At 39.9% G+C, this 20522-nt stretch overlaps 1 protein-coding gene across 5 annotated transcripts in view; it reads right to left on the reverse strand.

Annotated features, from left to right (window-relative positions):
- Window positions 1-20522, reverse strand: part of LOC104605278 (uncharacterized) — a 112501-nt gene that overhangs the window by 13371 nt on the left and 78608 nt on the right. For all 5 annotated transcript variants that reach the window (XM_010269980.3, XM_010269981.3, XM_010269978.2 and 2 more), the window contains 2 exons: window positions 16079-16330; window positions 15631-15700 (listed from right to left, as the gene is read on the reverse strand). In XM_010269980.3, the coding sequence (XP_010268282.1) occupies window positions 15631-15700; window positions 16079-16330 (322 nt within the window). The remainder of the gene's footprint in view (window positions 1-15630; window positions 15701-16078; window positions 16331-20522) is intronic.

Here is a 20522-nt window from a genome sequence, read left to right on the forward strand (position 1 = left end):
TTTAAGCAAGGTGGCCCTCCATGGGCACCTAGCTATCAATCACCTTGACAACTATGTTCATGAAATGACAATCCAGTCCAATGCATTTGATATGTATCTTCATGGAAACGCCACACGGATCAAACTCATATTAGCAAAGAGGTGTAATGAAGAGAAAGATATACAAAAATCATTCAAGAGTCACCATTACCAAATAATTTCGTTATGATAAGAAGACAGATCTTGATATTTAGCATCGATAGAAGATTTAGAGACAATTGTTGTGTCTTGAACATTAATGACATTGTTAATGTCGAATATGTAGGGGTATTTTCGTCTTTATGCTTATGTTTAAGCTGCTGATGTGTAATGTTATGTTAGATCTTATGTCCCTCACTTAAGTAGGGGCACATGTGTCATTGCCAGATTAATAGTAATATAAAAACAAATCTGGCCGAATGGGAGAGATGACTTTTCTCTCTTGTTCAAACCAGAACTTTCTCTCCTTCTCTTCTCTTCTCTCTCTTTCTCTCTTTCTTTTACTTCAACTGTTATCAGTCTAACAGGATTCAAGGGCAGGCCGAATCCTAATAGACATAAACATAATGTTGCATAGACTCTATTACTCTTGCTCATGCTCTCATCTTGGCACCTCGGATCTCCAACGACTCCGACTTACTTAATTGTTGGAGTCTCTACCCCTGGGACCACACCCCAAGGCCTTTGACATCTATTTGTGCTTGCAGGTGCAACTCTCAACCAATTTCAATTCAGATTTCCTGGCTTACCCTTTCTACCAATTTCAATTCAGATTTCCTCCCCTAGACAACCTCATTTATTTGCTATCCACCAGATTATTAGGTACATTCAGGTCATTCCTTGTGGACTATTTTTTTCTCATCTTCCCTCCAACATCATCTTTTGGCATATGTTGATGCCAATTGGGCAGGATGTCCTGAAATCGGGTGGTTTATTAGTGGAGGGTGTATATTCCTCGGTGATTCACTTATTTCCACGTGTAAGTCAATGGACTTGGTGGAGGAGGTGCCCATGGCTCTCTAAAGGTCAAAGGGAAATGGACAAACCTGATGGTAGTAGAAGGGAGGTGGTCAAACCCCCCAAGGGATTACACTATGTACCCTCTGGAGAGGGATCAAGCCATCGTAGTTCTAGAAGGTTGATGGCCTGAGGGAGAGACTAACAGAGGGAAAGAGGAAGAAGTGATAGATTCTAAGTGAGAGAAGATGAGGAATTGGGTCATGGATGCCCCTGTCAAAATAGATACCCCATTTATATGATTTGTGCAGATTTGTTGGTTAATTTGGTTATTATTAGTTTAGTTAGGGAGTGGCCGAGTGGGGACCACAGCACACCTGTTGGGACCCTTTATAGTGGTGTTTTTAAGTCTTTTATTGAGCATTTTAGTGTTAGCCACCCTATAAGGGCATATTGGTCTTTGTACATATTAGTCTTTCTCTACAGTTTTTGTTTCTGCAGATTTCTACTAATAGCAATTATTCTAGAATCTTCCACCTGTTAAGTGATTATTTCCTTTTCTCTACAGTTTTTGTTTCTGCAGATTTCTACTAATAGCAATTATTCTAGAATCTTCCACCTGTTAAGTGATTATTTCCTGTTAACCTGAGTAGTTAGTTATCAACTACCAGCCTCTGTATGATTTGCCTTAATTAGCGAGTTTTTGACCTGAGCGGAACAAGACCAGCTCAAGATTGACTTATGTCATCCCGGACGAGTATGTGTTGTCATATTATATCATATTCAGAACTTAGCCCTTTGAGTAACTTGAACAATCTTTCTTTCAACAAGTTTCTTGAACAGTGCAACATCTTTAGGGCTCTCCAACTCCAAGTTCTCCAATAGCATTTCATGATGGAGGAATAAACTGCTAAAGGCATCTCCCAAGCTTTAAATTACTGATTTTTCTCTGTACTTCATAAGCTCTAGCAACATTCATAGATTGAGAATAGGTTTCAGGTATGCCTTCCCGTATCTCTCTTGCTGTTTTCAACCACACAAAGTTGTGACTGATCTGTGGGTGCATTGAATTCAATATAGATATGGATAGATTGAGACCATTCCATGTAGTTGTTTCCATCTAAGCTCACTGTGGTAACTGATACCAAAGACATGCTGCCACACCAGTAGAAGTGACCTACAGTTAATTTCTAGGGCTCTACAGAATAAACCTCACCTGAATCAAGGTTGGAGAAAAAGAAAAGTAGGATCCACAATCTGCAGGCACCCCAGAAAACAAAGCAGAACACTGCAGTCTTCACGATAAGAAAAGGTCACCACTGATGATCTGAGCAAAGTAAGGTCACTACTCTCAGTCCTCACGATCAGAAAATCTCTGGCTTTCTTGGTGTTTTGGGCAGAAAACCCTAGAGAATCTTCTGGGCTTCAAATTTGAATCTAAAGTTCTCCAAGCTATAAATATCAGAAAATAACAGCCCATACACCCTGATGATCTGAGAAATGTATGTGCAAAATGCGAGAAAGAAAGAGGAGAAAAATTCTCCTCTGAAACCAACAAGAAAACCTCAATCAGATAAGAATTTTAATATAAATAAAATCTGTATTCTGTAAATAATCGATGAACACTGGCAGCAAAAGGAAAAAAGAAAGAAGAGGAAGGAAAGAAAAAAGAATGAGAAGAAAATCTTCTTAGGGATGCATGTGCAGCCCTACTTTTTATTATTTATATCAAGTTTTAATGACAAAAATGCCCCTGCCTGAGAGCACAACTCATAAAATAACAAAGAAAACATAAGAATGATGACACATCAAAGAAAAGAATTATTATGATTTGTCCTGCCCTTGAGTTCTGTTAGTCTGATAACAGCCAAGAAGAGAGAAGAAGAAAGAAGAAAGAAAGAGAGAGAGAAAAGAGGAGAAAATGAGAGAAGAAAAGTCTGGTTCGAAAGAGAGAAAATTACCTCTCCCATTCGGCCAGACATGTTCTATATTACTAACATAATGGAAAAGACACATGTGCCCTTACTTAAGTAAGGGACACTAGTTCTAATATAATATTACAGATCAACAACCTCAACATAAGTATAAAGACAGAAATACCCCTACATACTCGACACTAACACTCCCCCTCAAGCTCGTGAGTATATATCATATAATCATAGCTTGTTACATATGTAGTCCACTCTTCCCCGACTCAACCCTTTAGTAAATAAGTTTGCCCACTGGTTCCCTCTCTCAAAATGTGACAGTCAACCTCTATGTGCTTGGTTCTTTCATGAAACACCGGATTAGAAGAAATATGAACTGCAGCCTAATTGTCACAGTAGAGCTTCATTGGAGTGTTAACATTGTATTCTATCTCCTGTAGACGGTACCTTAGCCACACTAATTTACAAGTAGTATGTGCCATAGCTCTATATTCTGCCTCTGCACTGCTTCCCACCACGACTATCTGCTTCTTACTTTTCCATGTCACCAGATTACCCCCAAGAAAAGTACAATAGCCTGTGGTAGACCTCCTATCAGACATAGAACCAGCCCAGTCAGCATCAGTATATCCTTCTATTTCAAGTTTTCCACCACTTTTGTATATCAAACCATGACCAAGAGCCCCTTTTAAATACCTCACAATTCTTAGAACCACATCCCAATGAGGAACCCGAGGTTTTTGCATGAACTGACTTACCACAATAACCACAAATGAAATATCTGGCTGAGTAATGGTTAGGTAGTTCAGTTTACCTACAAGTCGCCAGTATTTGCCAGGGTCTTCAAACACTTCACCCATATCACTACTCAACTTAGTATTTGTTTCCACAGGTGTTTCGGCTGGTTTAGCACCTAACAAACCTGTTTCCTCCAGCAAATCAAGCACATATTTCCTCTGACACAAATTAATACCATGCTTAGACCTTGCTACTTCTATCCCCAAGAAAAACTTTAATTTACCAAGGTCCTTAGTTTGAAAATGTTCCTGCAGAAAAGTCTTCAACCTGTCAATCAATGCCCATTTTATCATTCCCGGTAATAACAATATCATCTACATACACCACCAATAGGATTTTTCCTGCCTGAGAGTCACGACTGAAGACTGAATGGTCAACTTGGCACTGCTTCATACTAAACTTCTTTACCACCTCACTGAACCTACCTGTTAGAATGTTAGAGTGATGTTCGGCTGATAAGAGTTCTTATTAGCCCATTCTTATGTTTAACTTATCTTGTAACTGGGCTTGTGTTAATGGGCCTAATCCTGTTTAATGATTTAAGTCATCTGGGTGTCCCATCACTAATCAGGGGCATCCCAGTAATTTCTTGTACCTTGTACTATATTCATCTATAAATAAAGAACTGGTCGACTGGCTAGTACAGTTCGACATTTTCAGCATCTCTTCTTCTTCTCCTCTTCTCTGCTACTTCGACTACAGTGGTTCAGCTTTCATGGTATCAGAGCATTGAGCACTTTCCTGGTTACTGCCGACGCCATCTCATCTTTCTTGCTGTAGTTCACCTTTTTTTTTATCTGGGTTACTGCTGTGAAACCCTAGGGTTGCAGGAGAACAACACAAGGTTCGACCTAGGGTTTCCCTTGGTTGTAGGGCGCAAGGGAGGTAAGACCCTGAAGCTGGAGTCCTACTAGTTTCTAGTAGTTAGCAGCTATTCGGCTGCTAAGAAGAGGTCTGTATAGGACAGACCTAGTTGAGGACTGATTTCAGCAGTCCTAGTGTTGTCTGTAAGGAGGGGAACTCCCTTTACAGTAGCAGTACTCGAAGTGCAAAGTGGAGTCTACATAGCACAGGTCGGTTACCAGCCCAGAACACTTTTTGCTGCTGTAACAGAGCTGCTTCAGAACTGTGACAGTCTTGGCAAGTCTGAAACTGTGTTGCGAGCTGTCAGGACCTGCTGAGGTTACTTCAGCTAATCAGAACCTGCATCAGAACTGGTTCAGAAAAACCTTTACAAGACTGTGGCGACTTCAGTTACTGATCATTTCCAGGTCGGTTACCAGCCCTACTCCAGCTCTGTGAACTGGTTCAGTTACAGAATTTTTTTCTTGCTGCTGTACCCGAACTGGTTTAGTCCAAGTGAAGCCTATCCGGTGTGCTACCAGCACTGTGAACTCTGAGGTGAAGCCTATCTGTGTGCTATCAGCACTGTGAACTCTGTGACTACTTCGGCCAGCCCTAACCAGAACCACCAACAGTACTGTAAACAACTCCTTGACCGAAGTTAGGATGTCATCACTATCCAGTGAAGTTTCTTCTAAAGATAACAGACCTCTTATAAGGTCTTCAAACCTGGAGAACCCTAATCTGCATAGCTTGCAGATTACAAGTGTGCTATTGGATGAGTATAACTTTAGAGAGTGGTCTGTCTCAGCAAGACTGTTTATTACCTCTCGTGACCTCACTGGTTATTTGGATGGAGACAAGAAACAACCAGAAATTGGCAGTCCTGAATACACCGTGTGGCGTAAGGAAAATGCCACAGTCATGTCTTGGTTGCTGGCCTCTATGACTCCTAGGGTGGCCAGAACTGTTCATCACTTCCCCACAGCTGCTAAAATTTGGGAGAAAGTATCTAAGACATATGGCCAGAAAAAGAACAATGCTAGAATCTACAGGCTGAACCAAGACATTGCAGCCCTAAGGCAAGGAGACATGTCCGTGGCAACCTACTTTGCAACACTGGAAGGCCTCTGGGAAGAGCTTGACCACCATTTGATTTTGGATTGGGAAAATGCTAATGATAAGGGGAGGCATGATAAGCAGATTGAGGAGGGCAGAGCCTTCAAGTTTCTGGCGGGTCTTGACCCTGTATATGAAGGTATAAGGTCACAGATTCTAGGGAGAGATGAATTACCTGAGCTTCACCATGTCTACTACCTAGTGAGGAATGAAGAAGTAAGGAGAAAAGAGATGCAAGTTGACTCCCAGACACAGTCAACAGAACAACCTGGAGAGCATTCAGCCTTAGTCTCCACTAAGGGGAATAGATTTTCAGACAAGAAGTCCCTCAAGTGTACACATTGTGGTGGTGAGAAACACACAAAGGAGAAATGTTGGGTCCTGTACCCTCATCTGAAGCCAGCTGCTCTGAGAAAGGACAAAAGGCAACAGAAGGGCCACACAGCAAGTGGGAATCTTGCCACCAACAACAGTAGTGACAACTCACAGAGTATTCAGACAGTGTCATCTTCCACCGCAAGGCAGGCTGCCGACTCCTCAGGACCAAGTACTTTGGGCTTCACAGCTAGTGAGGTAGAGATTCTCAGTCGGGCATTAGCCCGTCTGAAGAACAATTCTTTAGCTTCCACCTCTCTTGCCAAATCAGGTACAGCCTCTGCATTTAGTGCATCTAGTTCCATTAATTCTACCTCTTGGGTGATTGATTCCGGAGCCACTGACCATATGACACATATGTCCTCCTTATTCTCCACATATCATTTGTTGTCTGGCCAGGATAAGATGAGAGTAGCTGATGGGTCCCTCTCCACCATCTCTGGAAAGGGGGTGGTTGACCTAAGCAGGATCTCTCTCTTAAATCAGTCCTACATGTTCCTAGTCTTACCTCAAATCTGTTGTCTGTTTCAAAGCTTACAAAAAACTTGAACTGCAGTATAACTTTCTTTCCTTCTCATTGTGTCTTCCAGGACAGATTGACGAGGAGAACGATTGGGAGTGGTCATGAGTATGGGGGCCTCTACTACTTTGATGAAGATGTCAGCTCAGCCATGCAAGCTTCTGCTACTAGTCCGGAGAGTGTGGAGTCAATAGCTAGGCTGCACTTGTGGCATGCTAGGCTAGGTCATTTGTCCTTTTCTTCCTTAGCAATGTTGTTTCCCGAATTATGTAAGGGCATTTCGAGTCAAAGTTTAATTTGTGATGTGTGTCAAATGTCAAAACAATGTAGATCAATGTATCCAATTTCTAGTAATGAAATTCAAGCCCCTTTTGACTTGGTTCATTCTGATGTTTGGGGTCCTTCACCCATTGTTTCCATTGATGGCTTCCGTTACTTCATCAGTTTTATTGACCATTATTCTCGGTGCACTTGGATTTATCTATTGAAAGGACGTGAAGAAGTTCCCCGGATAACTATGATGTTTTGCAAGATGGTTGAAACACAATTTGATAAAAAGATCAAGCAATTCCGTTCAGACAATGCAGCTAAATACTTTGAAAGATCCCTGAACTCATTCATGGAAGATGCAGGCATGTTACATCAATCATCGTGTGCTTACACCCCTCAGCAAAATGGGGTCGCTGAGCGGAAGAACAGACATCTATTGGAGACAGCTCGAGCCCTTCTTTTCCAGCACAATGTGCCCAAGCAATATTGGTCTCAAGCTGTTCTCACTGCATCATACCTGATAAATCGGATGCCATCTAAGGTACTGGGTATGAAGATCCCTTTCTTTGTTTTGTGTCCCACTCTTCCAGAATTTCCTCTTCCCCCGCGGGTTTTTGGTTGTACATGCTTCATACATGTGAAAGATCCAAAGAAGACCAAGCTGGATCCTAAGGCTACAAAGGGAATATTTTTGGGGTACTCTCCTACGCAGAAGGGGTATAAGTGTTATGATCCTGTCTCCAAGAAAAAATATGTCACCAGGGATGTAGTCTTTTTTGAGTTTCAACCCTATTTCGAGTCTTCTCAGAATCCTCTTCAGGGGGAGAGTAGTGGGTTGGAAAAGGATTCTCATTCTCCCTTCCTTTTTGTTCCCATTTCAGCACCTTCCACTACTACTAGCTATAACATTCCGGGTCAACCTAGTGAGACTTCCACTGTGCCAGTTGCTTCTCCAGATTCGGCTGATACTTCTGAAGGTTCCGATAAACAAGAGAAAGAGATACTTACATACAGTAGAAGGAAGAAGGCCCCTCAACCTCATGATTGCAACCAGTTGAACTCAGATCAATCTGTCTCTGCAATCCAAGGTAATTCTGATTCACTCAATTCAGATTTGGATCTTCCTATTGCTCTCCGTAAGCCTGTTCGTTCTTGTACCACTCGGCATCCCATAGCCGATTATGTTTTTTACTCACACTTATCCCCTGCCTATCATTCCTTTGTGTCTGCTCTTTCCTCTGTATGTGTCCCTTCCAGGTATTCAGAGGCGGCATCTGATCCAAGGTGGAAAGAAGCCATGAATGAGGAGATGAAAGCCCTAATGAAAGCAAGGACATGGGAATTGGTGGACCTGCCAGAAGGGAAACGCACTGTTGGGTGCAAGTGGGTATTCACAGTAAAGCACAGGGAAGATGGGTCAGTTGAGAGGTACAAGGCCAGACTCGTGGCAAAGGGGTTTACACAAAAGGAAGGAATTGACTACAAGGAAACCTTTGCCCTAGTAGCAAAGCTCAACACAATCAGGGTTCTACTGTCACTAGCAGCAAAATTCTCTTGGGAACTTCATCAGCTGGATGTGAAGAATGCCTTCCTAAATGGTGATCTTCATGAAGAGGTATTCATGGAACCCCCACCTGGATATGATGTTGGAAAGAAGGTATGTAAACTAAGGAAAGCATTATATGGTTTGAAGCAATCTCCCCGGGCATGGTTTGAGAGACTTTGTTTGGCCATGAAGAAAGTAGGGTACACTCAGAGCAGTGCAGATCATACATTGTTTACAAGGAGACAGGATGACAAACTTACAGCACTCATTGTGTATGTGGATGATATGGTGATTACTGGAAATGATGTGAGAGAGATGAAGAGGCTGAAGGAGTTCTTAGCTTCAGAGTTTGAGATCAAAGTCCTGGGAAATCTGAGATACTTTCTTGGAATTGAAGTTGCTAGATCAAGAGAAGGAATCTACATATGTCAAAGAAAGTATGTGCTAGATCTCCTAGAGGAAACAGGCATGATGGGGTGTAGGCCAGCAGACACTCCAATAGAACCAAGCCATGGATTACAAGAATCAATGGGTGAGGAATACTGTGACAAGGAAAGGTACCAAAAGTTGGTTGGAAAACTGATATACTTATCCCTTACTCGGCCAGACATTGCCTATGCAGTGCATGTTGTCAGTCAATTCATGCACTCACCAAAGACCCCTCATATGAGAGCAGTGGAAAGAATCCTCAGATACTTGAAGACTTGCCCAGGGAAAGGAATTTTATTCAGAAAAAACAGCAGACTTGAAATTGAAGCCTACACTGATGCTGATTGGGCTGGGTCTGTTGGAGACAGAAAATCAACCTCAGGTTACTGTACATTCTTGGGAGGAAACCTAGTCACATGGCGTAGTAAGAAGCAGAATGTTGTGGCTAGATCAAGTGCAGAAGCAGAATACCGGGCTATGGCACACGGGGTTGCTGAACTCTTATGGCTCAGGACTCTCCTTAATGAGCTTGGTATCAAGATAGAGGGTCCTCTCAAGCTGTATTGTGATAATAAAGCTGCTATCAACATTGCCAACAATCCTATGCAGCATGACAGGACAAAACATATTGAAATTGATCGACACTTTATCAGAGAGAGAATTATTTCAGAAGAACTCTGTGTGCCTTATACTCCATCAGAGATGCAGATTGCAGATGTATTAACTAAAGGGCTGACATCAACGAAGTTCAGGGACATACTTGGCAAGCTAAACATGATTGATATCTATGCTTAGCTTGAGGGGGAGTGTTAGAATGTTAGAGGGATGTTTGGCTGATAAGAGTTCTTATTAGCCCATTCTTATGTTTAACTTATCTTGTAACTGGGCTTGTGTTAATGGGCCTAATCCTGTTTATTGATTTAAGTCATCTGGGTGTCCCATCACTAATCAGGGGCATCCCAGTAATTTCTTGTACCTTGTACTATATTCATCTATAAATAAAGAACTGGTCGACTGGCTAGTACAGTTCGACATTTTCAGCATCTCTTCTTCTTCTCCTCTTCTCTGCTACTTCGACTACAGTGGTTCAGCTTTCACTACCAAACCATGATCGAGGAGACTGTTTAAGCCCATAAATGGCCTTCTTTAGTCGGCACACCTTGCCACCCTCTCCCTGAGCAACAAACCCCGTGATTGCTCCATATAGACCTCCTCAAGCAGGTCACCATGCAAGAAAGCATTCTTGATATCAAGTTGATAGAGGAGCCAATCATACATAGCAGCAAGGGAAATCACAACACGAATTGAACCAATCAAGTTGATAGAGGGGACAATCATACATGGCAATCAGTCTTGCTTTCAGTTGCTCCACACTACTATCAGGTAAGTACTTAATAGTATAAACCCACTTACAACCGACCGACAGCCTGCTTACCAGGAGGAAGAGTGGTGAGGTCCCAAGTATGATTATGAGTTAGAGCTGAGAGTTCTTCTTCCATTGCACGACACCACCCTGGGGAGGCAAGGGCTTCCTAGACATCCCTAGGGACAACAACTGAGGATAACAAAGAGATAAATTGGCGATGGGAAGCGGAAAGGTGAGTGAGTGAAACATAAATAGAAATAGGATGAAGGGTACAAGTGCATTTACCTTTATGCAAGGCAATGGGAAGATCAAGATCAGATACTGGGTTTGGGGCTGGTGTGGAGACAGCTGCCGGATCTATCGACGTTCATGGAGCTGGAGGAGTAGCAACCGGTACATGTGGGCGATGTGTATACACTTGACGGATAAGTGGCCGTTCAACAGGTGGTGGCACTGGAGGCAAGGACTTGGTCACAACTGGAACAAGGGGAACAAAATCCGCAACTGGAAGTGGAAGGGGAGGAGGAAGAAGCATCAATGAACCCCAAGAAAAACGGAGTAGACTCAAAGAAGGTAACATCAACACACACAAAGGAACGTCGAGAACTAGGATGATAACACTTATACCCTTTCTGGGTCCGGGAATAGCCAAGGAAGATGCACTTAATGGATCGTGCATCTAACTTGTCCTTCCCGGGGCCCAGATTATGGACGAAGCAGACACACCCAAAAATCCGAGGAGAAAGAGGAAACGGAGACAAGGTGGGAAACAAGGTAGTGAATGGGGAATGACCATTAAGGATAGACGTGGGCATCCGATTAATCAAGAAGCAAGAAGTAAGCACCGAATCACTCCAAAAGGGTTTGGGAACATTCTTGTGATGCATGAGGGATCGAGCTGTTTCCAAAAGATGACGATTCTTTCTCTCAGCCACCTCATTTTGTTGTCGGGTGTAGATACATGAGGTCTGATGTATAATGCCATGCTGGTCCAAGTATTCTTGAAATGATGAAGAGAAACATTCACGACCATTATCAGAACGAAAAATTTTAATGTGAACACAAAATTGGTTGCGAATCTCAGCATAAAATTTTTTGAAGATGGTAAGCAATTCACTCCTTTCATTAAATAGAATCACGTCATCCTTGAGTAATCATCAACAAAAATGACAAAACATCTATATCCATTGTATGACATCACTTTATAAGGATCCCAAACATCTGAATGAACCAAAGAAAAATGACCTGACACACGGTTATCAACCCTAGGACTAAAGGGAACACGATGATGTTTCCCCAACTGACACGACTCACAATCTAAAACAGAAAGTTGACTCAACGAAGGAACCAAAGACTTCAAAACTTTCAGCGAAGGATAATCAAATCGATAGTGCCACTGGAGAGGAGAGAGAGATGACTGGAGAGTTGTTGATGTTCTTCCACCACCGTCAAGATAATACAATCCACCAGCTTCATGCCCTCCACCAATCTTCATCCCCGTCTTGAGATCCTGAAAAACAAACGAAAAAGGGTAAAAAGTAATAGATCAATTGAGTAACTTGGTCAACTTACTAACAGACATAGGGTTAAACGGAAATTTAGGGACATACAAAACTGAGGATAAAGACAAGGGGGTCATGTTAACATTGCCAACACCACAAATGGAGGATGTGGAACCATTTGCAAGGGTAATAGATTGTGATGTTGAGCAATGAGAGAGGGAAAAAAACACACCTGGAGTTCCAATCATGTGATCGAAGGCTCCAGAGTCAATAATCCAAGGATTGGGTGTGGATGCCAAACAAGTCATACCTGAGTTTGTGAAAGTAGTTGTGTTCTGCTGAGATGTGGACCGGACAAACCTCTCATACTCATCACGTGGAACACTCACCATCTCCTTCCTGGGAACATCTGTAGATGTAGGAGGCATCTGATCAGCTGAACGACTCTCGTGTCTGAAACTGGTATCACTAGTCATGGCATGATTGGCCCAAGTTGAGGGTGGACCATGCAAGTTATAGCAATAATTAAAGGTATATCCGTCCATACCACAATGAGTACATCTCCTCGGACCCGAGCCACGGGCTCCCCCTGGATCTCTACCTCCAATACGACCACCACCACGGTTATATGTAGGTCCATCACCACCACTCTGACCATATACCGGGCCATTGCTACCACTACGGCCAGACTGAGCTCCCCGAGCTCCACCTCTAACACCACGGCCCCTTTATACTACAAAGGCTGATCTATTAGAAACATTAGAGTTCTCAGTACATCCATATGGAAGTCCTCCGAAGTCGAGCACATAAAGTTGTTCTCTGTTGTTGCTGAATTTTGACATCAGAAGTGAGGGGGTGATAAACATTCAACTCATTACGAATGTTTCTCATACTAGCATAGTACTCCTCTAGACTCTAATTGCCCTGTTGCAGATTAAAGTATTCCTGATACAGCTAATATACATTGGTTGTAGTGTTTTGACTAGAATACAACTTCTTAGCATGGTCCCACACATCTTTGGTAGTGTCAAGAAACAAGAAATTTACACTAATCTTGGGTTCCATACTGTTCCATAACCACGTGATAATCTGTGCATCCTCTTGTTCCTAGTCATCATACTCATGAGAATTAGTGGAGGGTTTCTCCTCCCTTGTGTGTTTCACCTTCTTCTTTGCCTTCAGAAAAACTTCTACAGATTTAGCCCAAGGTACATAATTCTCTCCATTCAGTTTAATGGAGGTCATTTGAACATTCAAGTAGTCAGTAGGTATCATCACATTAGATATGCTATCACTGCTATCTCCCATTGCTGAATTCTGTTATTACTGAATTCGGCACACTGCACACTACTTGACCACACTGGTTTCAACACTTGTTATTGCTGAAAATTGCACTCCTTACACCACAAACCCTACCCCACGACTACCTGAAATCTCACCACACTATATGAGGACCACTCCCCCTTCGAATCACACAAAACATAAACAGCATAAACCCTAGCACACTACAGTTTGAAATCCCACCATACGATCTAAAACATACTTCCTATTTGATTCATAACAAAAATATGCATAGAAATCTCTTACCTCATCACCCGAAAAACAAACCACACAAAAAGAAATCAGACCACACAAGACACCCACTGCACCACACGAATCAGCCCTCTTCTCTTCATTGATTAGGGAAGGACTACTTAGAAACCACAGCAACCGACCATGAACAACACAACTGGAAGCATAGAGACCTCCAAGGGAAGAGGGCGACCACTCCTTTTCAACCCTTTCCCTTATCTCCAATTGATGGTAGAAAAATCAAGAGAAAACCCTAGACAGAGTGCAGAGAAAACAGAAATCTAGGCAGATCCGAGTTGCTTAGTTGTGCTCTGATACCATATTATGATTCGGCCTGCCCTTGAGTTCTGTTAGTCTGATAACAGCCAAGAAGAGAGAAAAAGAAAGAAAAAAGAAAGAGAGAGAAAAGAGGAGAAAAGGAGAGAAGAAAAGTCTGGTTCGAATGAGAGAAAATTACCTCTCCCATTCGGCCAGACATGATTTTATATTACTAACATAATGGGAAAGACACATGTGCCCTTACTTAAGAAAGGGACACTAGTTCTAATATAATATTACAGATCAGCAACCTCAACATAAGTATAAAGACAGAAATACCCCTACATACTCGACACTAACAAGAATAAACAGATACAGGACTTTCAACAATAACCTAACTTGCCCCAACCTCCAATGGCCAATGGTTAACTGTTACCATTCCAAGAAGTTCCCAAACATGGTTAACTGTTACCATTCCAAGAAGTTGTTCCCATCAAGTTTAACAATTGTTATCTGAAGATTAGAGCTCTCACCACTCCTAATATAGTTTCCAAATGTACCTTTTTGATCTATAGATGACATTGGCAGTTTGACACCACTTCTTACAGTTCAAACTTCCCAAGATCAGTGCATGCTTCCCAAGGAAATAATTGACTCTTTTTAAAATTAGATAGACCAAACACACCACTTTAGATCTGATCATAGATCATTTTAGGTCATAGAAGAATCGAATCAAACTCTCACACAGCCCAAGAAAGATTCAAACATGGATTTAAGCAAACTAAAATTTCTATAGTTCACTGAAAGTCAAGTGATCCAACCTTAAAAAACTACATTCAGACAGACCATAAGTTCATTAAACACAGCAACAAAAAAAAAAGTTTCTGTATTTTTCCCATTTTTGTTCATAGAAAATAAATCCAGAAAATACAAAACAACATCAAACGTCCATAAGAATTGCACCAAAATTCTTCTAAAATGGATCTTGATGAAAATCTGGGATTTTCATAATTGGCTGACAAGACTGACTACATGACCTTCTGACATGAGCGTTGCTAGAGATGATGTAAGCAGTCAATCATCTTCCTGACAATCAGCAGATGATCACAGCAGTTCTCTGATATCAACTTGGGTGATTCATTGCTGGTTAGGGGGATTCAAAGAGGGAAGAAAAAAAAAAGAAGAGAAAAGAGTTGTGTGCAATGAAAAGGATGTGATTTGAAAACTGATCAGATTCCTACTTCAATGATCAATATACTAATAGAGTGCAAATTACAATGAATCCCTTCAGTACACAATATAAGTGAGAAGACCATAGTAGATAGTACATCAAAATACTCAACAGGCAACAACAACAATGATTGCCATAATTCATTACATCATCCACTAGCTACAAAATGAAAATGGATTTCTCCAACTGTTTTACTTCTGAGATACGCAATGTCAGATACTAATACAGGCACATATAACTGGTTACAGTATACAAATCTTATTTCTCAAGAGCCATGGCCATAGATTTATGCACGAGTATCTAATCATAATATGCTGTGACCAATCTTTTACTTCAAGTTTTTCTTTTGTCACCAATCATTTTCATCAATATTTGTATTCCACCAGATTTAATGAAATTTCTAATATTAATTTACCTTCTTATACAAAAGAAAAATATTATACCATCCTACATTTATATTCAAAAATTAACTCAGGTAATGGCGTGGAGTTAAGAGAATAATATTTCAGAATGGAAAGTATACTCTAGCAGTGTCCAAGAATTTTTATTTGATCAGCGCAGTATCCAAGAAATATTGATCTGAATTTCTTATCATGATACTGCCAAGAAGAATGCTTAATTGATGTGCTAGTTAGATTTATATTGTTTGCAGCATTGCATTATTGGAAAGAAAAGTTTAGACCATTGAGTAGAAATTATTTTAAACAGTGGAAATCCAAAGGAACTGGAAAATCAAAAGTAAATAGGTTCAAGTGAAAAACAATATTTTTCTGGTATACCACTAAAATGGATTCACCAAATAGCGATGACTCGTGTCATTGGAAATGACATTAAAATTAAAAAAAGACAAAAAACGAATACAGAGACAAGGATATATTATCAAGGAAATGAAACATACTTGTTGAGATTGTTTGAATATTTCTCTCACATCGAGCTATCTCTTCTTCTAGGATACGCAGCTGATGAGACTACAAAACAAACAAACAAACTGATATCATAAAAGAGACAAATTACCAAAGGTTAAATTTTAGACATCCAAACGAAGAAGGATCTACATATGGTTTGATATCAAAACAGAAAATAATGCAAAAGGAATTACTGATCATCCATTAGATGTATCTCATTTAGAAGATCTTTAATTCCAGAAGTGAGTAAATAAAAATGCAGTGATCTTATTTAGAATTTCTATTATTGTCAAAAGAGTGGAATGTTCTGATTAAATAATTGGTATATCTTGGACCATTAGATGAGCATCTTCTCCTGTATTGCAATTATAGAATGCAATGACCACAAGTGTATCAACTAAAGGTTCCTTTTCAAGTTTATATAGCCAGAAAAATACATACCAGATCCTCACGTTTCTTCTTAAGTACTTTCAGAGCAGTTTGTAACAGTTCATCCCCCTTTGATGCCATTATAACTTGTACTTTGTCAGAATTATGAAAATTCAGTGTTGAAGGGACAGGAGGAGGATGTTCTCCTATGGGTGTTTCATTTTGACTTGATGATCCAGTGTTCCAGATACCATTTGCAGCAGCATCTTTTATACATTTGGTTTCATTTTCCCATTGGTTGATTGGTGAAGCAACCATCCCTTCCTGTCAACGTATTAAAGGATTTAACATCACATTCTGTGGTAAGTTTGAAAACAGCAATTCAATGTCGAATTACACAATTTTCTTACCATATAGGGTAATTTGGAAGAAAAGAAATTAGTTGTTTTTAAGAAAACATTTAATCCATTACACAGAATTTGCATGGCTACTTACATGAAATAATACTAGAATCAGGATATTCCCCAATGAAAACTACCAGCACTATGTGGAGTACAAGCGGAAGCATTATAACATAAGTTGGCGACAATGTTTCAGATATGTGGAATAGCAATGTTATAGCATGCCTAATGGACAATATTACCACTTTGCACCGGCTCGAAATAATTTTCAAATATGAAGTTCAGTCTTACTTCTTATTGTATAATAAATTATTTGCTTGATCTATTAGAGCCATTTGCACTTTCCATGAGAATAAGTTTTAATCAAACTTACTCTACCATTTAAAAGGACAACATCACACCCTATTATTTTATGTATTGCCCTTAGCTTCTTAACATTGTTTAGTGATTTGGAACAAGATAATAATTTAAAAGGGTCTACTTATGCATCTTTTATCACCACATAAAATAACATTACATATTTTTGCATATTTCACAATATAATGTTTCTCACATTTTCAACATGTTTCCTATATTTGGATGACCATATTTTCACCCACATCGACATTTTAAACCTTGTCATAGACTGGGTTCTCATGTAGAAAGGCTTTAAAGGAAAAGAGAAGAATAACTTGAAAGCAAATGAAAGGAACTAGTGCAACATGGGTACATCAATTTTACTTTTCTGTGAGCTTATATAATGATGTGTTACAATCACATAAATACTCCTGACACTCCCATGTAATTACATAAATTTGAAATAAACTCAAATTACTCTAAGATATATCTAAACTCCCAATACTCCTCAAGTTGAGCAAAGATATCATACATGCCCAGCTCACTTAGGTTGTGTTCTAAGTTGGGTACAGGGACACCTATAGTCGAGTGTCGAATAGTTGGTATTCAGATCACACAAAGGGTACGCACACATCTCCGCTGACAAACACTCTCTAATAAAATGTTTGTCTACTTCTATGTGTTTTGCTTGGAAATTTTGAACTGGATCATGAGCTATGTTAATGGCAACTTGGTTGTCACAATATATATTTGGGAGCCTATTAAACAATAATGCCTATCTTTATCAACAAGCTTTTCAGCCATAGCAGTTCAGAAACACCATGGCCATAACCTTGAATTTAGCTTCAGCACTACATTGAGTTACTATAGACTGCTTCTTACTAGTCCATGACACAATATTTCCTCCAGAAATACAGTAATTGGAAGTAGAATGTCTGTCATCTATAGATCCATCCTAGTTGGCAATGGTATATGCTTCTACCTTAAGAAGTCCTTTTCTAGGATCAATATTCACGTAACATAAGATTCATCCCACTATTTTCAATTAAGAATATCTTGGCTGATGCATATATTGTCTGACCACATTAACAACATAAAAAATATTTATCCGAGTCAAGCAGAGACAATAGCAGCCTATCCACCAACCTCTAATACTGCTCCCTATCAAGAAACAATTGGTGATTATCATTCTAAGATTATGGTTGGGATCTATAGGAGTGTCCACTGGCTTTGCTACTAGTTTTCTTATCTCCATAAGTAGATCCATGACATACTTTATTTGAAAGATAAAATCCCCTTTACTAAGTACTAACCTAGCTACCTCAACTCTAAGAAAATACTTGAGAGGTCCAAGGTCCTTAATCTCAAAATCTGAAGCCATAAAAACCTAAATATAGCAATTTTAGAAGTATTACCACCACAAACTACAATATCATGAATGTATACAATCAAAATGGGTATAAAGTGTGGTTCTCTTAATGATAAGTGTGATTAGCATGAGATAGTGTACCCAATCTTCTGAACTACTCCCCTAAACCTATCAATCCAAGCCAAAGGCAACTATTTTAATCCACAAATTCACTACTGAAGTTTGCACAATGTTTGTTGACTATTTGAAAAACACACTCTTCATGGCAATTCCATATACACTTACTCTTGTGAATCACCATTGAGAAAGGCATATTTAACATCCACTTGACAAGATGACCATGAAAAATAAGATACAAGAGAAAGAATCACCTGAATAGAGTTCATCTTACCATAGGTGCAAAGATCACCTTATAGTCAACACCATAAATTTGGGTTTAGCTCTAAGAAACTAGAACCTTGCTTTTGGGAAGTTCATCTAATTCCAACGCATAGTTTTCAAGCCACCAAGGTGAGGCTAGGTGTGACGGCGGGGGTGAGGGGGGACCTTGTTGCCAAGCCACTTAGGCAGGCACCTAGGAAATGGGTATCCTCAAAAAAAAAAAAAAAAAAAAAAAAAAACATGAATCCTAGGGCAGTTCCCTAGGTTCGACAATAAACCTCATATTAGAATATAGAGAATCAACATATTCATGAGACGAAAAAGAGGAAAGAAAACAAAATTATATATATATATATAGGGGCTAAGACCCTGTTTTTGTCCTTGGAAAAGAAAAAAAAAAAGAAAAGGTGGAAGACGAAGAAGGTGTTGTTTGGACAAAATCTAAGAACCTTCCTTGCTTATTGGTTCAAACTTCAGGTTTTGAAGTATTTGAAGGTTCAAGACAGCATACACCAACATGTGTTGATTGAATCCTAACAAATAAGAAAAATAATAAAATGAAACTAGTATAAAAACCTAAAAAATGAATATTTCAGTTTAATGATGTCTATTTTATATTTATAAATCTAAAAAAGTAGAGAATATAAAAAAGTATTTCATAGCACCATGTACAAATAATCTTGATGGTTAGGTGAGTCGACTCTCCAAGGGCTCCGAGTCACCTAGGCATCACCTTGACAACTACGCTCCAATGCTTAATTCTTGATAACTGATAAGGCAAAGAATGGTCAGAAAAGATACAGAAGAGAGAGAAAAGACATAGTAGGAAAGTGATCGAGAATAAAAGCTAAGAAAAGCAACATAAGAAAAAGGAAAAGATATCGCAAGGAAAAAGGAAGCAAATCAACAAGGTTGGACTGATTACCTAAAAATAAGGACTTCAAATTGAAGTGGTTAATCATTCACCAATGTCACCTTTCTTTTAACTAAAGTATACATGCAAATCCAACATATCAATAAGTTAAGCAGTGGAAGTAGAATTAGGAGACAAACTCTGGCCCCGTTTGGCATCACTCCCCGAGAGCGATTCTATTGATTCAGGTGATTCTCTAGATGAGAATCACATTTGGTTCAGACTAGTTGGTGATTCTCATTCGAAACGGGATGAAAAAATCCCTCCAAAAACACGATTCCGTAGAGTGAAAAAAAAGGGACTTCTAAGAAACGCGATTCTTGCCTATACCAATTCTCGCCACGTTAAAATTGAAAATAGTGAACACGTGTGGCAAAGTCAAACCTGAAAATTGGGCATTAATGTAATTCCGGTTTCTATTCTAACACCTACCCGATAAACCCTACCCCATTCCCTTTGTTCTTTCTTCTTCCCCTTGGTTCGGTTATTCCTCAACGTCTCTGTAACGGTCCAAAGTCCTCCAGAACTATCTTTTTCTAGTTCTATTTTCTAATCTCCTTTCGTCCGATGTCTCTTTCTGTCCTCACTTGCATGCTTTCTTTTTTACTCTAGTTTTTATCCTCTCTCTCTCACTCTTGCTCCATTCCTTCTTGCTTGCTCCATCCGTGTGTCTCAGGCAAATCATACCATGTATTCCCATGCATCTTTGACGAGATCTAAACATTGAATCTGTCGAGTAGCCAGAACCCAACGGTTGAACTTCCATCCATTTTTCAACCAAGCAGGAGGTTCAGCTGCTACTACTACTTAATCTTCTTCTTCTTCTGTATCAGCAAGCTTGCTTACTAAGTCAACCAATAACAGTGATAAACAAAGGGACTTTGTTCTCAGTTTGTTCTTGAGGTCACTTTCAGGTATCATTGTGGGCTGGGGTCTAGGATTTTGGTTGTGGTCTTCTGCTGATGCTGCTGTTGGAAATTCGTCAGTCTCTTTAGCTGATTTTTCACCAACAATGGCTTTGGAGGACAAGCAGCACCCAGAGACTTTCCATGATGGGGGGAAGAGAAGAACCCCAAGTTTCTTTTTGGAGGTATTTTGTTTTCTTCTAAAATTTCC

This window comes from Nelumbo nucifera, chromosome 1 (genome assembly GCF_055504915.1).
Source record: "Nelumbo nucifera cultivar China Antique chromosome 1, China Antique-T2T, whole genome shotgun sequence".
In the NCBI taxonomy this organism is placed as follows: domain Eukaryota; kingdom Viridiplantae; phylum Streptophyta; class Magnoliopsida; order Proteales; family Nelumbonaceae; genus Nelumbo; species Nelumbo nucifera.